At 36.9% G+C, this 17,960-nt stretch overlaps 1 protein-coding gene across 7 annotated transcripts in view; it reads right to left on the bottom strand.

The window, feature by feature from the left end:
- DOCK11 (dedicator of cytokinesis 11) overlaps positions 1–17,960 on the bottom strand; it is a 172,576-nt gene that overhangs the window by 35,912 nt on the left and 118,704 nt on the right. For 6 of the 7 annotated variants that reach the window (XM_045538712.1, XM_045538711.1, XM_045538715.1 and 3 more), the window contains 7 exons: positions 17,783–17,892; positions 15,870–15,981; positions 9,494–9,560; positions 8,206–8,253; positions 6,738–6,880; positions 5,266–5,381; positions 2,328–2,465 (listed from right to left, as the gene is read on the bottom strand). In XM_045538712.1, coding sequence (XP_045394668.1) covers positions 2,328–2,465; positions 5,266–5,381; positions 6,738–6,880; positions 8,206–8,253; positions 9,494–9,560; positions 15,870–15,981; positions 17,783–17,892 — 734 coding nt within the window. The remainder of the gene's footprint in view (positions 1–2,327; positions 2,466–5,265; positions 5,382–6,737; positions 6,881–8,205; positions 8,254–9,493; positions 9,561–15,869; positions 15,982–17,782; positions 17,893–17,960) is intronic. The other variant, XM_045538718.1, reaches the window with a different exon arrangement.

Below are 17,960 nucleotides of genomic sequence, written 5' to 3'. Positions count from 1 at the left end.
CATGATATCCTTCTTTCCTGTCTTTCTTCCTATCTCTGACTGCTCCCTCTTGTCTCCTTTACAGATTCCTCTTCCAAACCCTTCTATGTTGTTTTTCTCCAACGTTCTGCTCTTCACCTTTTTTTGTCCTTTCTCTATGTACTCTCCAGGGGAAATCAAACCACTCCTCCCATGGCTTCAACTACCTCTTATATGCTAATGCCCTCCCTAGTTCACTATGCTCCATCTATACTGGCCTTTTCATTCCCAGCATATTCCAAACTCTTTGCCTACTCGGGGTCTTTGCATACCCATGTCCTTCTGCCTAGAATGTTCTTCCTTGAGCTGACCCCTTTTCACAGTTCAGGTCACACTTTAAAAGTGACAAACCTATCTAAAGTAAGGTATCTCCCACAAATCATTATAATCTATCTCAACACCCTGTTTGTTTCCTTCTTAGAACTTATCATAATTACTAATTATTTTATTTACTTATTTATTTTGTGCCTCCCTGCCAAGAATGAAAGCTTCATGAGAGCAGAGAGTATGTTTCTTTTGTATCTCTACCATTGTATCTCCAGGATCTAGTACAGCACTCAAAACAAAGAAGGTGATCAATAAATACAACATGGATGAATGGAGGGTGATTCCAAGTCTAGCTCTCCAATCCAGATCCCTCACCAGAGATCCCTCACCAGCGTAAAGATAGATATATCCAAATGTGTCATAGGCACCTTAAATTCAACAGGTCTACAAAACAAAATTCATTAACTTTTATCTCAAATGTAGTCTTTCTCCTACACTTCACATCAGCCAACCATTTCACACCCCACCATACTATCAGTGACGTGAGACCAAATCCTATAAATTCTATCTCTTTAACATGTCCCATCTGCTTCTAACTCTCCATATGCACCGACACCGCCTTACTTCAGACCCTTATTTCTTTTCTAGCCTGTTGCAACTAGTCTTTGTACTACCACCAACCCCTCTTTCACATCACTTTTATAGAGTTTTCTTCCCTGCCACACCAATTCTTTCTTAATATAAATCTAACTATGTTACTTCCCTGCTTAAAACCCTCCCTTGGTTACCTGATGACTAAAAGATGAAGTCCAACTCTTAAGATGAGTACACACAGTCTGTTCCCCATTTACATCTTCACTCTCAACTCTTGCTAAATCCATAATAAATCCTAGCTCTGCTGCAGAGAAACTTTTGCCAACTTACAGCATTTTTCCTCTTTCTCCCACCCATCCTCAATTCTCTCTACAGAGTTCTTTTGTCCTGATAGGATTTGTTTATGTGCATGTGTGTGTGTGTGTGTGTGTGTGTGTATCTTTATGTGTGTGTGTTTCCCTCTACTGGACAGTAAGCTCTTAGGGACTATATCTTGTCAGTATCTACCTCATAATTGCTTGTTAAATGAATTATTTCTGAATCTCTTTCCCTTTGTTTCTTGTATCATGCCTGTGTTGAACTCAGTTTTCCATAGATTTCTTCATTCATAAATTATATTAAAGAATGGCAATAAAATCAAACTTAAAATTCATCTAATTTCTATATCAATTAAATGTAATTAGCTGCCATGAGAATAATGATGACCAAAAACAAAGTTTTCCATGTTTAGCTATCCTATTACACAAATAAACGAATTGAATTTCTTTGTCTTGTTGGAGTTACACACACCAGAGTAGAAGACCTGGACTGTGCTCTTCCGTATCCTTAAGTCTATCTTGGTTTATTATGCTCATTCTTAAGTTTAAAAACTATCAAAAGAAGACTAAATAAGTCTTTGCTGTCTGTGTCAGTCATACTTCTTAAAAGCCAAGTTTAAGGTTATTGTTTAGATGAGGTAAAAGGCCTGCACATTTAGGGCCCTCAGACACAACTAGCACTAAAAGAAAGGATTTGTCCATTTGAACAGGTACCAAGTGCCTACCATTTGCAAGATATTATACTACACAATACCCTGAGGTTACAAAAGTTGGTCCCTGCTTTCAAAGTGCTTATATATGAGTGCATTACTGGGTTATATACTTCCAGTATGATAATACCTTAAAAAAAGCAAAATATAGAAGAAAAACTGGCAAAGTTGGTAATTTGAAAATTACACTCTTTAAAGGAACCTACTGAAAAAGGAAGGTATAATGGGGTAAAATAAAAAATAGGTTCTGATTTGAGGGGATTCTCAGTCATGCTATCTGTATGTGTTCTGTTGTCCTGTATTTCTATTTTCAAAGGCAGCACTTAATGGCTTCGTTAGCTTACCACAATGACCCCCTCTCCCCTCTTTCCTTTTTGCCACAAAGAGAGGCCACCAGCAGCTCCGAAGTTTCTGTCCTCACCTTACTGATGAAAGCTCTCAGGGAGGCAAATACGTGTTTCAATGACACTTCAGATTGTCCATTTTTAAGAAAAGCAAGATGAATATCAAACACTTTTTTCATTAATGGGTTGTGGCCATCATTATTTAAAAGTTGACTCTACAAAACATAAGCAAAAATACAGTTTGCAGAAATACTTTATGCCCCAGCAAGAAGGAGAAAACTGATTTTACCAATACTTGTTTATGAAACCACTGTTTGAAAGTTTCAGAAAAATAAAAGGTTCTTAAACATAATTTAAAAATATTTGTGGGCCGGGTGCGGTGGCTCACGCCTGTAATCCCAGCACTCTGGGAGGCCGAGGCGGGAGGATCGCTCGAGGTCAGGAGTTCGAGACCAGCCTGAGCAAGAGCGAGACCCTGTCTCTACTAAAAATAGAAAGAAATTATATGGACAGCTAAAAATATATATAGAAAAAATTAGCCAGGCATGGTGGCACATGCTTGTAGTCCCAGCTACTTGGGAGGCTGAGACGGGAGGATTGCTTGAGCCCAGGAATTGGAGGTTGCTGTGAGCTAGGCTGACGCCATGGCACTCTAGTCTGGGCAACAGAGTGAGACTCTGTCTCAAAAAAAAAAATTTGTGCCATCTTTCAACTTGGAAATCTCAAAATACTACACAAACTACATTGAGAATACCTAATCCCAGCATTTTAAAGAGGTAGAAAAAAATTATTTCTCCAATGCAACACAGCAAAATACAGAACTGGTATGGGGAAAAGAGTATTTTCTGTTAACCTATACTATATAGCTTCTCAATCAAAAATGAGCAAACTAGAGGCTGGGCGTGGTGGCTCACGCCTGTAATCCTAGCAATCTGAGAGGCTGAGGCAGGAGGATCACTTCAGCCCCGGAATTTGAGTTTGCTGTGAGCTAAGCTGATGCCATGGCACTCTACTGGGCAACAGAGCAAGACTCTGTTTCAAAAAAAAAAATCAGTAAATGAAAAATGAACACAAGGCAACCAGCCTTTGTATTTCTCTGAGGGAGACTAAATACTGTAATGTAAGAATTAGAAAATACGAATTCTATTTTAAAAGATTATCTAATTTACTTTTAAAAGTATGTTTAGTACAAGATCATGTTTAGTGACAAATTAAGCCTTCTATGAATAGAGATAATAAATAACAGGTGTCACAATTGAACAGACTATGTAAATTGTTTAAATACCCCTTGCAATGAAACACAAAAGAAACAACAAATTGTAGACAAATATCTATTAGTTTGTGAATCTTATTTTAAAAATAGCATTGGTTAACCTCTCCAGCTCCACCCTCCTATCCTATCTTACCACAAGAAACTAATCTACAGGTTACAATTTGTCCAAAAACAACAATAAATCCCCCCCCCAAAAAAAACAAAACAGTAAAGCAAAGTTATGACAGATATAATGGTAACATCAACAGCCAGAATCCCTGAATGGTGTTTGATTTTTTCTGGCACTTTCCTTAGTCTATTTCCAAGCATAGTATAGTGGCTAGAATCACAGATTCTCGTGATAACTGGCCTAGATCTCATTCTGTCACTGCCCAGTTATGTGACATTAACTGCCCATGAACCTCAGCTATCATGAGAATTAAAAGTGAGTTCTTATTTGTATTTTTAAGTTTACTGACATATAATTTACATACCATAAAATTCACTGCTTTCAAGTGTACAATTCAATTACTTTTAGTAAACCTGGTGACAGAGGTGGGTGACCTCCACGATCCAATTTTAGAACATTTCATTACCTTTATTTTCTAAATTTTTTGTACTTTAAACACATGCAGTTTATTATATATCAATTACATCTCAATGAGATTACTACAAACAAGAAAAAAGCTCTTAAAACTTATCCAGGGCTGACGGGAGGGCAATTTGGGGGAGATGTTGCTTAAAGGATCCCTCCCCTTTCCCATATTTAGTCTCACAATGAAAGGTGAGTTAATATTTGCATAGCATTTAATATAGTACCTGACACCCACCAAGAGATATATAAATGTTTGTTAAATAAACAAGAAGTATTGGAATAGGAGGAAGGAATACAACGCAAGTCACAAGCCAAATGCCTTTCTTATTTATCGGCACAACAAAAAATGGGCTTCTGTTGCATTTTAATCAGACTAAACCTAATACTTCATAAAGGGATTCTGTAGCCCATTTCTTATTATTATCTAATTCAATTTTCCTTTATAAGCCTCTTTTAAAATCACAGGCCAGATTTCCATAGTAATTCTGGAGGGCTGAAGCAAATTAACTGAATTACTTAGAGAAGGAGGGAAAAGGGGAGAAACATTATCTGTATAACTCAATCGACAGCAAGCAAGATTTTTCACCTTTGGTTTCTCCCACTAATGCTACCCTAAAATTACAGTCACATAGTTTTTACTTTTCAAAGCACTCACATCCATTATCCTAATTTACCCCTACAACAACCCTGCAAGATAACTGTTTTTACCTTCTTTTAAAACTCACAGCACTGATGACTTGTACTGCGAGGCAAACGTCTGGGAAAAAACAGTTAAGTGCCAGCCTGCCTGAACATCATCTACCCTGACAGGACACCTAGTCACAATGGGGATGATTTCAGCAAACTGTTACAATCATAATTTGGGCTAAAAATTACTAGCTATTTTATTAAAAGTAAGAAACAAAACTGTTTTTAAACATGAAAATAAAATAACAGAATTTAAGAGGTGGAAGAGAGCTTAAGAGCAAGTTAATCCAATCCTCTCACTTTATGAGTGACAAAAGAGACTTCCCAAGGTCGCATGATAGCCAAACTCGGTCTGCCATCCACGTTTCATGACTGTTCATGCCAGCCTTTTTCACTACGCTATCCTGCATCTGACTAGTTAATTTTCGTATAACATTCCTTTTGCAATGATACCAACTGAATTCTAACTCTTCATTTTTACCTTGAAGCATTGGGTGAAAAATGATATAGTATCTAGTACTGTTAGGGAAACTTCAGTAGCAGTATTGCCTTCAAGAAGTGCCTGGTGGAAAATGTCTGCTTCAGTTGTTGCAGAACCTAGGATAAAAAACTAAATTAAACTTTGCCCAACACAGAGATGCACATTAAGAGTGTTAAATGAATTTCTCTCCAAAGACTCAGAGAGATAAGCAAGAAGGAAGGAGGCTTGCAATATCACCAGACCTAATGAGTTTCACTGTATTTATTCCTTAATCAAATATGGTCTAGGTTCATCGATTCCAATAATTTTCACTTTGGCTCGGTATCAATAGCTCTGCAGCGCATAATTAGGTGCCCACTTCTCTGGAGACAAGATTTCAGTGATGAACTATGGTGATGTAACTAGGAAATAATGTGGGAAGCATTCTAGGTCATGCCACTAATTATGTGGGTAAAAATAAGAAACCCACAGAAATTCAGCTACATACAGACAGTGGTGTCCTATGGTCAGACACTTTCAATTATGCCATTGATATGAGACTTGTTTCTAAATCACAAGGAAAACAGAATATCTCGGCCAGCTGAAAGAATTAGGCTCTTTTTACTTTTACAAGAAGCTGAAGGCTTTAAAATTTGTATATTTAAAGGTCTTGAGTCTATTAGCTCAGGGTCTATCTGCTCAAGATATTATTTTTTATTATTAGGCATTACCACAAAGCCAATTTTGCTAGCTTCCTTTTCGGCAACCTCCAGAGGACTGTGTGGAAACAAAATTTTCTTACTCTTTGAGTTTTTATTAATACTTGCTTTTCATAGGATAGCTTCTGTTTATATAACCCTCTAGCTTTCCCAGCTGGGCAAGATTTCTCTCCTTGTCCTATTTGCCTTGTCAATACTTCAATCTGTCTGAAATAAACCTTTGTCAAAATGGTATTTAGAATTCATTGATTTATATAGTCAACTCAGCATGTGGGATTCCCTAATCATTAAATGACCAAGAGTAACTCTAAACAGATATTATTAAATACATACACTATTAAGTTAAAGTTCAACAATAGGAATGAAGGATATCCAATATAAAAATAAGATGAGAACAGAAATTCCACAGGAATTTAATTTCTTTAATATTAAGGAAAAACATCATTACCTACAATTGTTGAAAGATCCATGCACATTTTATCATTTTATAGACATATATGATAAAATTGATTATATAAAAATACATAGCAGAGATATACATATTTATCTATGTATGGGAAATAATTTCCTATCATATTGATGAATTAAACCAGGACTTTGTTTGTACATATTTATAGGGTACATGTGATATTTTTTCATGCAGAGAATGTATAATGATCAAGTTAGGATATTTAGGGTATCCATCACTTTGAGTGATTTAAACCAGTATTTCTTTAAGGATAATAGCAGTACATGGTTGATTCAAATGGGCACCCCACACACATTTTCACTCACTGTGATTTAGTGTAAATGAACTTTCCAGGCTACTAAGATGTTGAAGCCGGGCCTGCATTATTCCCGTTCTGTTTCGAAGAGCTGGCATGGTTTGTGATTTCCGGTCTATTCCAAAGTGTTTTGACAGCCAGGCATCATGAACCCTAAAATAAATTTTAACATTAGGAACTGTAGTGCTCTAATACTTTATCTCAATGTTAAATTCTTTTTAACTAAAAAATAATTAGGTTTCCACATAAACATGGTACTATACTCAATATTCTATGAACTATTACTTGAATTAAATAAGGTGTCACTGGGAAATTGTATGAAGTTTTAATGAATCTTTAAAATAGTTTCTATCATAAGAATGTAATTAAGTAATTTATGAAGTGCTTCCCACTTCTCTCCTTCTCCTCAAAAACATCGGAGGTTAAGTGACCAACACCCGAATAAGATTCAGTCTTTTCCCAGGAGGTGAGAAAGGGCAAGAGTAAGAGAATACAGTGAGAGGGACATTCAGGGTTGAAATGAGGGGGAAAATCCTGGCTTCAGATGTTCAAGAATGAGTGACAATGTAATCTGTTCCTGAACTTGAGGTAAATTTGAATCCGAAATTTTTACTCTGTAAAAATGCCTATTGCTAGGATTTGAGAATTGTTCTTTGTTTTCCTTTAATGTCAAGGTTCCATTTAAAAAATTACAGCTGGGTCATATGTGAAGTAAAGAAATAGTTTGTCTATCCTCAAATAAACATAGTGGGATAGTCGACGATCCTACAGGCTGAGACTCAGAGCAACAATGACCAAACCAGCTACAAGTCATAGGGACAGATGGTAGAAATTGGAAGTCTCATCACTTGAACTACCTATTATTAGGCTGTTCCAGAGACTCAGCAATAAACACCATCCAAACAGCCTCTTTAGTTTTTGGAAGGGCCATAGAATTTAACTTTAAAAAAAACTATAATATATCTTATTGAAGCAAGTAACCTTATTTGCCTTAGGATCCCTTAAATATGTCCTTAAGTATTTATTTCACTAGGACTTAAACAGCAAAAAGAGGAAATAGATAACATATAATGTATGTCTCAATCACTGTTAGGGATTCCATTTACCTTAGTAATTGAGGTGAGTATCAAGAGAGTGTAAACAATACAGACCTCATAGGTGTTCCCACTTTCATTTCCTGCCTTTCCCTGGATATAGTCCCTTCTCAAGTCCTTAAGAAAAGGTAAGCATCTGTCCTAAGTTTAGGGAGATCTCACAAGGTAGAAATTCTGCATATCACTCTAACCATTTCCCCTTGGAAAACTTACAAATGTATCAGTTTACATTGGTTTAAACTTTGAGTTGGGACATGTTAACTAAATCATATGTGTCTTAACGTTATCTGAAAATTAATAATCTGGGTTTTAAATGGCATGACTAAGATTACCCTCTGTTGGAAGAGAAGGAAAAAACGGAAATGGCAGTGCTATAGGAATTACCTTGCTATGTTTCTTTTCCCCATATATCTAAAGTGAAACAAACATACTCTAGAAAAAAAAACAATGCCATGTTAGTAATATATTAACATCCTCTACAATTTAACAAGTAAGGTTTGAAAAATCATGAGTTACAAAGAACATCCTATTTAAATCATATTACAGTAATATGTGTTTCGGTATACAAAAATAAATACACATCATAAGTATGGGCTTGCCACGTTATATTAAAATATCTTTCTATTTGCTACAATTACATCAGTACCCAAACCCTCATGTCTTCATATACAATTCTAATGACAGGTTTAAAAAAAAAAACTTGTCAATGCAAATCACTCTCTGTGCTCTGTAACAAATATGTCATAGAAAGATCTCTAGCATAGTCATTAATACCTTAAAAAGGATCTTAAGCAGTAAAAATTGTGGCAATTGCTACATTTTTTATAATGGCATTAAAATACTTTCTATTACTGAAAATTTCAAGCTCCCATGTACTCATCACCCCCTAGCTTCAACAATTATTAAATTCATGGCCATTATTGTTTAACTTCTTCCCAGAACAGGTCTCCTGATCTCCTTCCACCCTTCCTATCTCCTATCTTTTTTGAAGCAAATCCCCAACATCAGATATTTTCATTAGTAAATATTTCATTATAATTACAGTAGTTTTAAAATCTGAACTGTTTAGTCTGCTGACATTTTTGGAAAAATTTTGAAAGACTTTAATCAAATGGTTATGCATTATCTTCTCTGCGTTTTGGTAGACATGCAATACAAATCATCTATGTGTACTATCATGTAAAAATTTCTTGCATTTTATTCTATGCCTCATTTTTCTTTTAGTTTTCAATAATAATGCAAAAATAGCTCAACATACAATATAGGACAATTTTTCATCTCCAGACTAGGTTTTTCCCCAAGTGTCTTGGACTATATATTGTATGTGTGTGTATATATGCATACATAACATTACACACATTTCTGAAGGCGGCAGAATTACTCAGCTGTACATGAGTATAAATTCTAAATTCCAATCATTTAAGCTGCTCCATTAATTCAGCATCTGTTCCAAATGAATGATGTAGGGCAGCTGATACCACTTCTAGTTTTCCAGACCACAGAAAGAACCCTGCTAGGCTGTAAGGATGGTCAGCCTCTCTATCTTATTAAAATATTTTAACATTTTCTACATTATTAGCAAACAAGCTGTTGAAAAAAGAAATAAAAGGTAGTAGTTAAGCTCCTCCCAAATTAATGGGGAAGTTTATGAAAATAAGTTAATATAACTTACTCTAGAAGTATAAGAATGTTTATGAGCTCCTGAGGAGATACTTTATTCCAGTAAGTTAAGAGAGTATCTGAAAATGGAATAAATCAAGTGTTATATGTTGAAATATTAGAGAAAATAGCACAATAAACCCCCTAGTATCAATAACCTAGCTTCAACAACCATCAACTCACCACAAATCTTGTTTCATCTATATCCTCCTCTCCCCTCCCACTGCCCAAGACACATAATGTATTCTTTTGAATTAATTCATTTAATCTGTAATTATTTCAGCTTTAAAAATTATTTTTATTTACTTTGTAAATGTTTTTTTGTATGGCTTATCCCAATCTTCATATCATCCTTGTAGACAGAGGAAGGAAAATTGTTGTATTTTTACTTTAGACCTGGGGTTTTTAACAAACTCCCTAAAATTTTATGCAAGATGGTGTGTTTATGTGCATTTTCTGAGGTCAAGAGCCTTTGCCTGCTACTCAAAGGGCTTTGTGAACTAAAGTTTCAGAACATTAAACTTCAAAGGATGAACCAGATAATTTTTCTTTATTTCCCTCCTTGTCTTTGGATTATAAACTCTGATGTCCTATCTATCTATGGGACAACTATTGCAGACACAAAAAAATCCTTTAAATCTATCACATATACTTCTCTTTTTTAACCCATTTCTTTCTTTACTTCGTTGACATATCCACTTACTGAGATTTGTTTTAAAAAAAGAAAATTATTAACATTTTGCCACCACTTAACTTTCCATTCCTTTTTTATCCTACTCACAGCTAATGGTGTCAGTGGACTCTCCTCTAAATGCAAAAATGCTGTACATAATCACAAAAGTAGGCAAATGACTGAATTTCCAATTGAGCTAGAGCCTCTCAAACACACGATGGACGCTCAAACAATGTTGGCTTTTTTTTTTGAGGCAGAGTCTCACTCTGTTGCCCGGGCTAGAATGAGTGCTATGGCGTCAGCCTAGCTCACAGCAACCTCAGACTCCTGGGCTCAAGCGATCCTACTGCCTCAGCCTCCCGAGTAGCTGGGACTACAGGCATGCGCCACCATGCCCGGCTAATTTTTTCTATATATATTTTTAGGTGACCAGATAATTTATTTCTATTTTTAGAGAGACGGGGTCTCGCTCTTGCTCAGGCTGGTCTCGAACTCCTGAGCTCGAACGATCCGCCCGCCTCGGCCTCCCAGAGTGCTAGGACTACAGGCGCGAGCAACCGCGCCCGGCCAATGTTGGCTTTACGGAGGGGTGAATGAACCGTGTGAGGGGAGTGTGAGGGGTTTGATTTAGCTACTTCCAATTGTTTTATAAGATCATAAATATTGATAGGCTCCGATGATTAGAAAATACTGATCATGAAGAATAAAACTGTTAAAACACAGTTGAATTTTATATGTTTTAAAAATTAAGCTACGGGTAACTTCCGGTCACCCCCGCCCCCGCCCCCCCTTTCAGAGACCTTCCTGTTCAGAAAAGCGCGGGCTTTCCCAGAAGTCACTGGGTTTCCGGTCTCTGGTGTGAGGGGAGCTTGCAGCCCGAGCGCCAGAGGGCACACGCCTCCTCTCAGGTGCGAGAGCTCTTCTCACAAAAAAGCCAGCTCTTCCCACAAAAAAGCCGATACTTCCTTTCCTTCAAAAAACTGAGACTCTCAGTCCATCTCTGAGCATCTCTTTTCCCCCCTGCTACCTTGGACAGCTTCGCAAAAGGTCTGTAAAAAGGGGTTGAAGGGATCGCGTCGTCCGCGGCGGCCTAACTCTAGTGAGCGGCAAGTCTGCCGTTTTCTTGGTGACGCTACAGTTGTGGGACTGTCTCAACTGTTCCCAAATCAGTGAGACATGATGCAGGCAGGGAACACGGGTGACGGAGGCAAGAGAGGTAGTAAGAAATCTTCAGAAGAAGATAATTCGCAGTTGAGTGTATGTGACGTGGAGTCTAATGATTTTAAAAAGGCGTGGTTAACACTAAAAGAGCTCCATGATAAAGAGATGCGCCGTTTACAGGCAAAATTAACAAGTCTGAGGAAACAGCAGTTGGCAGACGGGAGGTGGGCGGGCTCGGCAGCCAAAATTAAAGAGTTGACCGAACAGCAGAAAATCCTTAACAGCACCATTCGTGACTTGCGAGATCAGTTAAGCGCAAAAACATGTAACTGCTGTTCAATAAGTGAAACGTACAGGAATACACTACAGAAAGAATTTTATGATATCCAACAACAAAATCTTAAGTTTATTGCTGATCTCACTGCAGAAAGGAATAAATTAAAAGAAGAAAATAAAAACCTTTATGCAAGAATAAAATTGAGTAAACAACAGTTTCATGTGGCTATTTCTGATAGTGATGATGACTCCATTTTTCATACTCAAAGGGTCAGGGACCCTCCACAGGGAAATCAGGTGCATACGCCTAAAAAATCGATAAAGCAATCACATACTAAACGCACGGAATTGGGAAATGAAAAGCAACTGGAGGAAAGTCCAGGGTTTCCACGTATATTTCTGACTCAAAACCCTTTTGAAGTCCCAGAGACTTCTTTTGAGAAATCCTCTTCTAATGGCACTAAGCCTACTACAGGAGGCAGTGAGAACCAGAAGTCACCTGCAGGTTTTCCTTTAATATCTACAATTGATCGTCAAAAGGAGTGTGGACTTCAAGGTGTCTCAATGCCTCCTGAAGACAAGCTTGGCCAGCCAAAAAGGAAATACGTAACAAATACCTTCAGAGAAAACCGTGAAGCTCTGATGGACTTCTCTGAGAGCCTTTCCAATATTTCTGTAAAAGGCAACCCACCTACTCCGATAGTATGTGAAACTCCAGAGGAAAATATGTCTGGCTATAGTGAAGAACTATTTTCCCCTCTTACACAGAAAAAGGAAAGATCCCTTTTGAATGTATTTCCTTTTGACTATACTTTAAGATCTACTGGGAGAAAAAGATCACCAGTTGGTACTACTCGTGATAACACTGTGTTTGCAGTGAAAGCTGCCGTTCGCCAGATGCCTGCCAGTGAACAATCTGCTTTGAAGAATATTAACGAATTGACAAGTTCAACTAAACCTCAAGGTGATACTGATAGTGTCTCTTTAGGGTCTGTGCTAAAGAGAAAAGTGAAGGTACAGTCAGAAAAAGAGAGGAAGTAGCTTCCCCTCATCTTCTCTTTCAAGGAAAAAAAAATGTTTTTTGTTTTCAAGAGGACAATCTTCCTGTCATTTCAGACTGTGTAATTGATAACTCCTGACTCTGATCCCCTTTCTCAAGCTATAATAAACAAGGCAGTTAAGGCCTGAAAATTTTTTGGCAAATGACTCTAAGACTTTGAAATAGTAAGTTATTGTCAGTTAATAAAATACAGCTGTAAATAGAGAAGGAAATTCATTCTTCAGAATCGACATAAAAATGTAGAGGTAGACCATCTTTTTGTTGACATTAAAGTTGCTTGTTTATAACCCAATAAAGACGACAGCCAAGAGAGGAACTGAAGGGTATGGACTTGAAACAGTTCAACATTTAAATGCATAAAGAGTAACTAAAATAGACTATTTACCAGACAAGGCAAACTAACTAGAATGTCTCCATTGAGAAGAATCCAGAGGCAGATACTTTGCAGAATAAAATGAATATGACTTGACACATGCAGAAGATAAAGAAGAGATGTGACACAGACTGTATACTAGTTATTGAAAATGTGCTTTTTAAAATGAAAAAGGAAAGCACAGAAGAAACAAAAACGTAATTAACAAAGACCAAATACCTGGCATAGAGTACAGTACTCAGTGACAGCCACTGAGCAGGCAAGGTCAATATTTACAAAAGGAGGAACTTTCAACTTCACAAGAAATAAGAGTCATGGTTTTACCCATGACATTTAAAAAAAAAAAAGCAGCCAGTGACTTGTCACTGGTTAGAAGAGTGTGTGGTGGGTGTGTATGTGTGTGTGGCTGTGTGGTGTGTGTGTATACGTATGTATACAAGAGTGGAGGAGAAGTGCATCTCTCCTAAGCATTGCATCTCTTCCCCTCTCCCTTCCTTCTCTCTCCCATTTTACTTTCTTTTGACTGGGGTGCTACTCATCCACTTTTAATTTCACTTTTTTTCTATGTATCTCTTGGGCCTCTTTTTTTAAAAACAAATTTATTGAGTAAATTCATGTACCACAAAATTACCCACTTAAGTAGTGCACAACACAATAGTTTTTAGTATCTTCACAGATTTGTGAAGCTATCACGACAGTTCTAGAACATTTATACTGTCTGAAGAAGAAACCCCATGAACATTAGCAGTCAATTTCCATATTCCCCCACTTTTAACCTTGTGGGAAGACAAAACAGAGAGTTGTAGCTGTAGTTGTTAACTCCTGGTGTTGAAAATTATCTCCTTTTCTTTCTTTTCCAAAACACAGAGGCCCATCACATAGCCTCAATATAATCTTTGACTTTTACTTTACATTGTACTTAGAACTTAAAGATTTTAGTAATTTTAAGATTGTATTAATGTATTTTAGAATTCATTATTCTTATCTAGCTGATTTGTTTTAATGTTTCTCTAGCTAGTTACTATCAATTTATTTTGTCTTTACATCCTGCATCATTACAAAAAAGATTTAAAGCAGGTAATATTTATTAAAAGTAAAAAATAGAAAATAAGTAAAAAATAACAATGATTATTATGATCAGAACCCAGGTACTTTTTGTTTTGTTTTTTTGTTTGTTTGTTTTTTTGTTTATTGAGACAAAGTCTCAACTCTGTTGCCTGGGTGAGTGCCATGGCATCTGACTAGCTCACAACAACCTCAAACTCCTCGGCTCAAGTGATCCTCCTGCCTCAGCCTCCTGCCTCAGCCTCCGAGTAGCTCGGACTACAGGCATGCATCACCACGCCTGGCTAATGTTTTCTATTTTTAGTAGAGACGGGGTCTTGCTCTTGCTCAGGCAGGTCTCAAACTTCTGAGCTCAAGTGATCCTCCCGCCTCGGCCTCCCGGAGTGCTAGCATTACAGGCGTGAGCCACCGCACCAGCCAAAGCAGGTAATATTTACTAAAAGTAAAAAATAGAAAATAACTAAAAAATAACAATGATTATAATGACCAGAACCCAGGTGCTTTTGTATTCTTCATTCTTGCATATATTTTTTGAGCAAAAATATTGAGAAAAGGAAGAAAGGGGAGGGAATTATGTAAGCAAATATGGTATTTGGGGATAACATAACCTGATTTTACTTCCAGGAGACATGCAGTGTATGAAAATCCTTCGGTTTTTTTTTGTTTGTTTGTTTGTTTTGTTTTTTGAGGCAGAGTCCCACTCTGTCACCCTGGCTAGAGTGCCGTGGCATCAGCCTAGCTCACAGCAACCTCAAACTCCTGGGCTTAACTGATCCTCCTGCCTCAGCCTCCCAAGTAGCTGGGACTACAGGCATGCGCCACCATGCCCACCTAATTTTTTCTATATATTTTTAGTTATCCAACTAATTTCTTTTTATTTTTTAGTAGAGACAGGGTCTTGCTCTTGCTCAGGCTGGTCTCGAACTTCTGAGCTCAAATGATCTGCCCGCCTCGGCCTCCCGGAGTGCTAGCATTACAGGCGTGAGCCACCATGCCCGGCCAAAGCAGGTAATATTTACTAAAAGTAAAAAGTAGAAAATAACTAAAAAATAACAATGATTATAATGATCAGAACCCAGGTGCTTTTATATTCTTCATTCTTGCATATATTTTTTGAGCAAATATATTGAGAAAAGGAAGGAAAGGGAGGGAATTATGTAAGCAAATGTGGTATTTGGGGATAACATAACCTGATTTTACTTCCAGGAGACATGCAGTGTATGAAAATCCTTCGGTTTTATTCCATCATGTAGTGTGCAAAGAGGAACTGGTAACACTAGCAAATGATACAGTTCTACACCGAGGAGAAGAATGGAGCCTGACAAAGAACCTGACACCAGACAACACCATACAGTGACACTGCAAAGATAACCATGGCACTCCCCACCCTCAGAGAACTCTTCCTTTTTGTTTCTGATTTTCAAATCCTGGGTCAAATAAAAACTAAAGTATTAAATATGAATTCTGGTTATTATATTTCCTTCTAGTTACATTGGTCGCTTAATCAGTTACATGCTCTGCATGAAAAAATGTTTAGCACTTCTAAAGTTAATTTGTAAAATTACTTTAAAATTATTTCAAAGAATCAAACCTGTATGACTAAGATGAATTTGTTTTAAGATTCATTTTAAGGAACATTTTAAGGTCAAAGTCTTCAAAGGTCTCTTTCTAATGGGCATGTGCTCTACATACAGATGATAGTCAAAGACTGTTGCATGAACCTGTGAACCTGTGAGGGTGGAGTCTAGTAGAATCCACGTTTAACATGCTTGCTAACTCACCTTCAGAAATCATTTTTACTATATACAAGTAGCACATTAAGAGGCTTCTGATTTCATACTGATCCAGCCGGTTATACTGGGATACACTACTCCTTGTAGAACTCTGTCGGGTCTATAATATAAAGATGGGACAATTGTGAAACAATATCAGTACCATAATTTTCTGTAGCCTGAAACTCAATGACTATTTTTACCATAAGTTCTGTTTGGGAAAATCTTACACATAAATCTAAATTTTGTATCACACCCGGAAGGTAAATAGGCTGAATCTTTCTTGCTACTGTGTCTAGTAATGTCACTGGAAATTATCTTGGGGTTTTGATAAAGCTATATCCATGAATGTGGTGTATGTTTCATTCCCATATGCCCTGTGTTTTAGTAGTAAAATTCTAAAATAACCATGTGACTATTCCAGGAAAAATAGCTCTTACATGGAGGGGAAATGTAAGGTATGTGAAAGCATAAGAAACACTTTAAACTCTTTAATTGGAATCTTTCCGTAGGGTTTATTAAAATCTGGCCTCCAAATCATAGCTCAGAAAAATCTATCTAAAAATGAGCTAATGATATTAAGATAATTATACTAAGGAGGACCCAGTAATACATTAAAATTAGAGCCTCTACAAAGTAGTGATGTCCCTATTATGTTATGACTTTTGTTAAAATACCAGAAGTTAAGCATGCCAAGATCTTACTTGTTAGGGGATTTATATAACTAGAGTAACAATATTCTCCTAAAGAATTCACACTTGTTAAAAACCAATACTTTCAGTTAAGCTAAACTGGGGATACACATTGACTAGGATTCATTAAGAAAGAACTTTCACTTCGAGCCAAACAGACCTAGGTTCTGATTGCTGACTAGCTATGTGACTACTACTAACAAGTCATTTAACCTTTCTGACCTTTATTTTCCTTACCTATCACAATGTCTGTTGTCACAATTCTAAATGGTGTGAAAAAGAAACCTTTGTGAATAAATTACTATTTACCCAAAGGCTCAAGGTAGTATAGTACAGTGGCTCTCAAGGGGTGATTCCCAATCAGCGGCATCATTATCACCTGGGAACTTAGAAATGCAAATTAGCAGGCCCTATACCAGACCTTCTGAATCTCACTCTGGGGGTGAGGCCCAGCCATCTATTTTTATTAATCCCTCCAGGTGATTCTGATGCATGCTGAGAGCACCATGATATATAAAAAGTGCTAGAATCAGAAAATCCGAGTCTGAGTGTGGCCCTGCCATAGCTTGTTGTTCTAAGTCATAATCCCAATTTTCATTTGTAAACTGAGAGTTGGAATTTATTATTTTATGAACCTAACTCTAATTTTATATGATTCTATGATTTTACAAAGCAGCATGGAAAACCTTTACTGGTCTAAAACAAGGTCTCTGCCTTAGGGCAGACACAGCTCAAACTTTAATGGTTGGTTTGAAACAACTTGATGGAAGAGTTGGACAAATATATTCTGACTAAGTGATGCTGGGATTCTGAGATTACCAATTTGGGTAATTTTTTCTCCCAAACTAATATCAATACTCTATTACAAAACAATGAAAGAATTAATTAATCCCACCAGGATGTGTTTTGTTTCAAATGACAAATGGCAACACATTAGATATTTTAAACTTGAACTTTCCCTCTCTAGAGGGAAGTGTGCTAAGGTTAAAGGAGATATTGAGTTAGAACTTTTGAAGATGAATGGCTTATTCCCTATAAATAGTTTAAGACAGCCAAGTAGCAGCTTCCAAGATAGAAAGGAACTGCTAAAATATCAAAAAAATTATGGGCTGCGGTTTACAAGATCTAGGATGGTCTACAGGAGAGTAAAGAGCCTCATATTTATATAAAAAGAAAGACTGTTGCAGCCTAACACATCACCAGGGTTATCCTATATATTTAGGTTCTTACATTTTCACCAGTGTTGCCATGATCTGGAAATCCTGTTGCTCCTTCTGGGATGAGGGATCCTCTTGAATCTTCTCTCTTAATTCCATGTCCATTTTGAAAAGACCCATAAGCTGAAAACACAGCCAAGTCCTTGTTAGCAACACAAGAACTGTCAAAAATATTTTTAAAAAATAAGTAC

The sequence above is a fragment of the Lemur catta genome, chromosome X, assembly GCF_020740605.2.
Source record: "Lemur catta isolate mLemCat1 chromosome X, mLemCat1.pri, whole genome shotgun sequence".
NCBI classification, from domain to species: Eukaryota; Metazoa; Chordata; class Mammalia; order Primates; family Lemuridae; genus Lemur; species Lemur catta.
The sequence above is the reverse complement of the archived record's forward strand: the minus strand, read 5'-3'. Positions and strand labels throughout refer to the sequence as shown.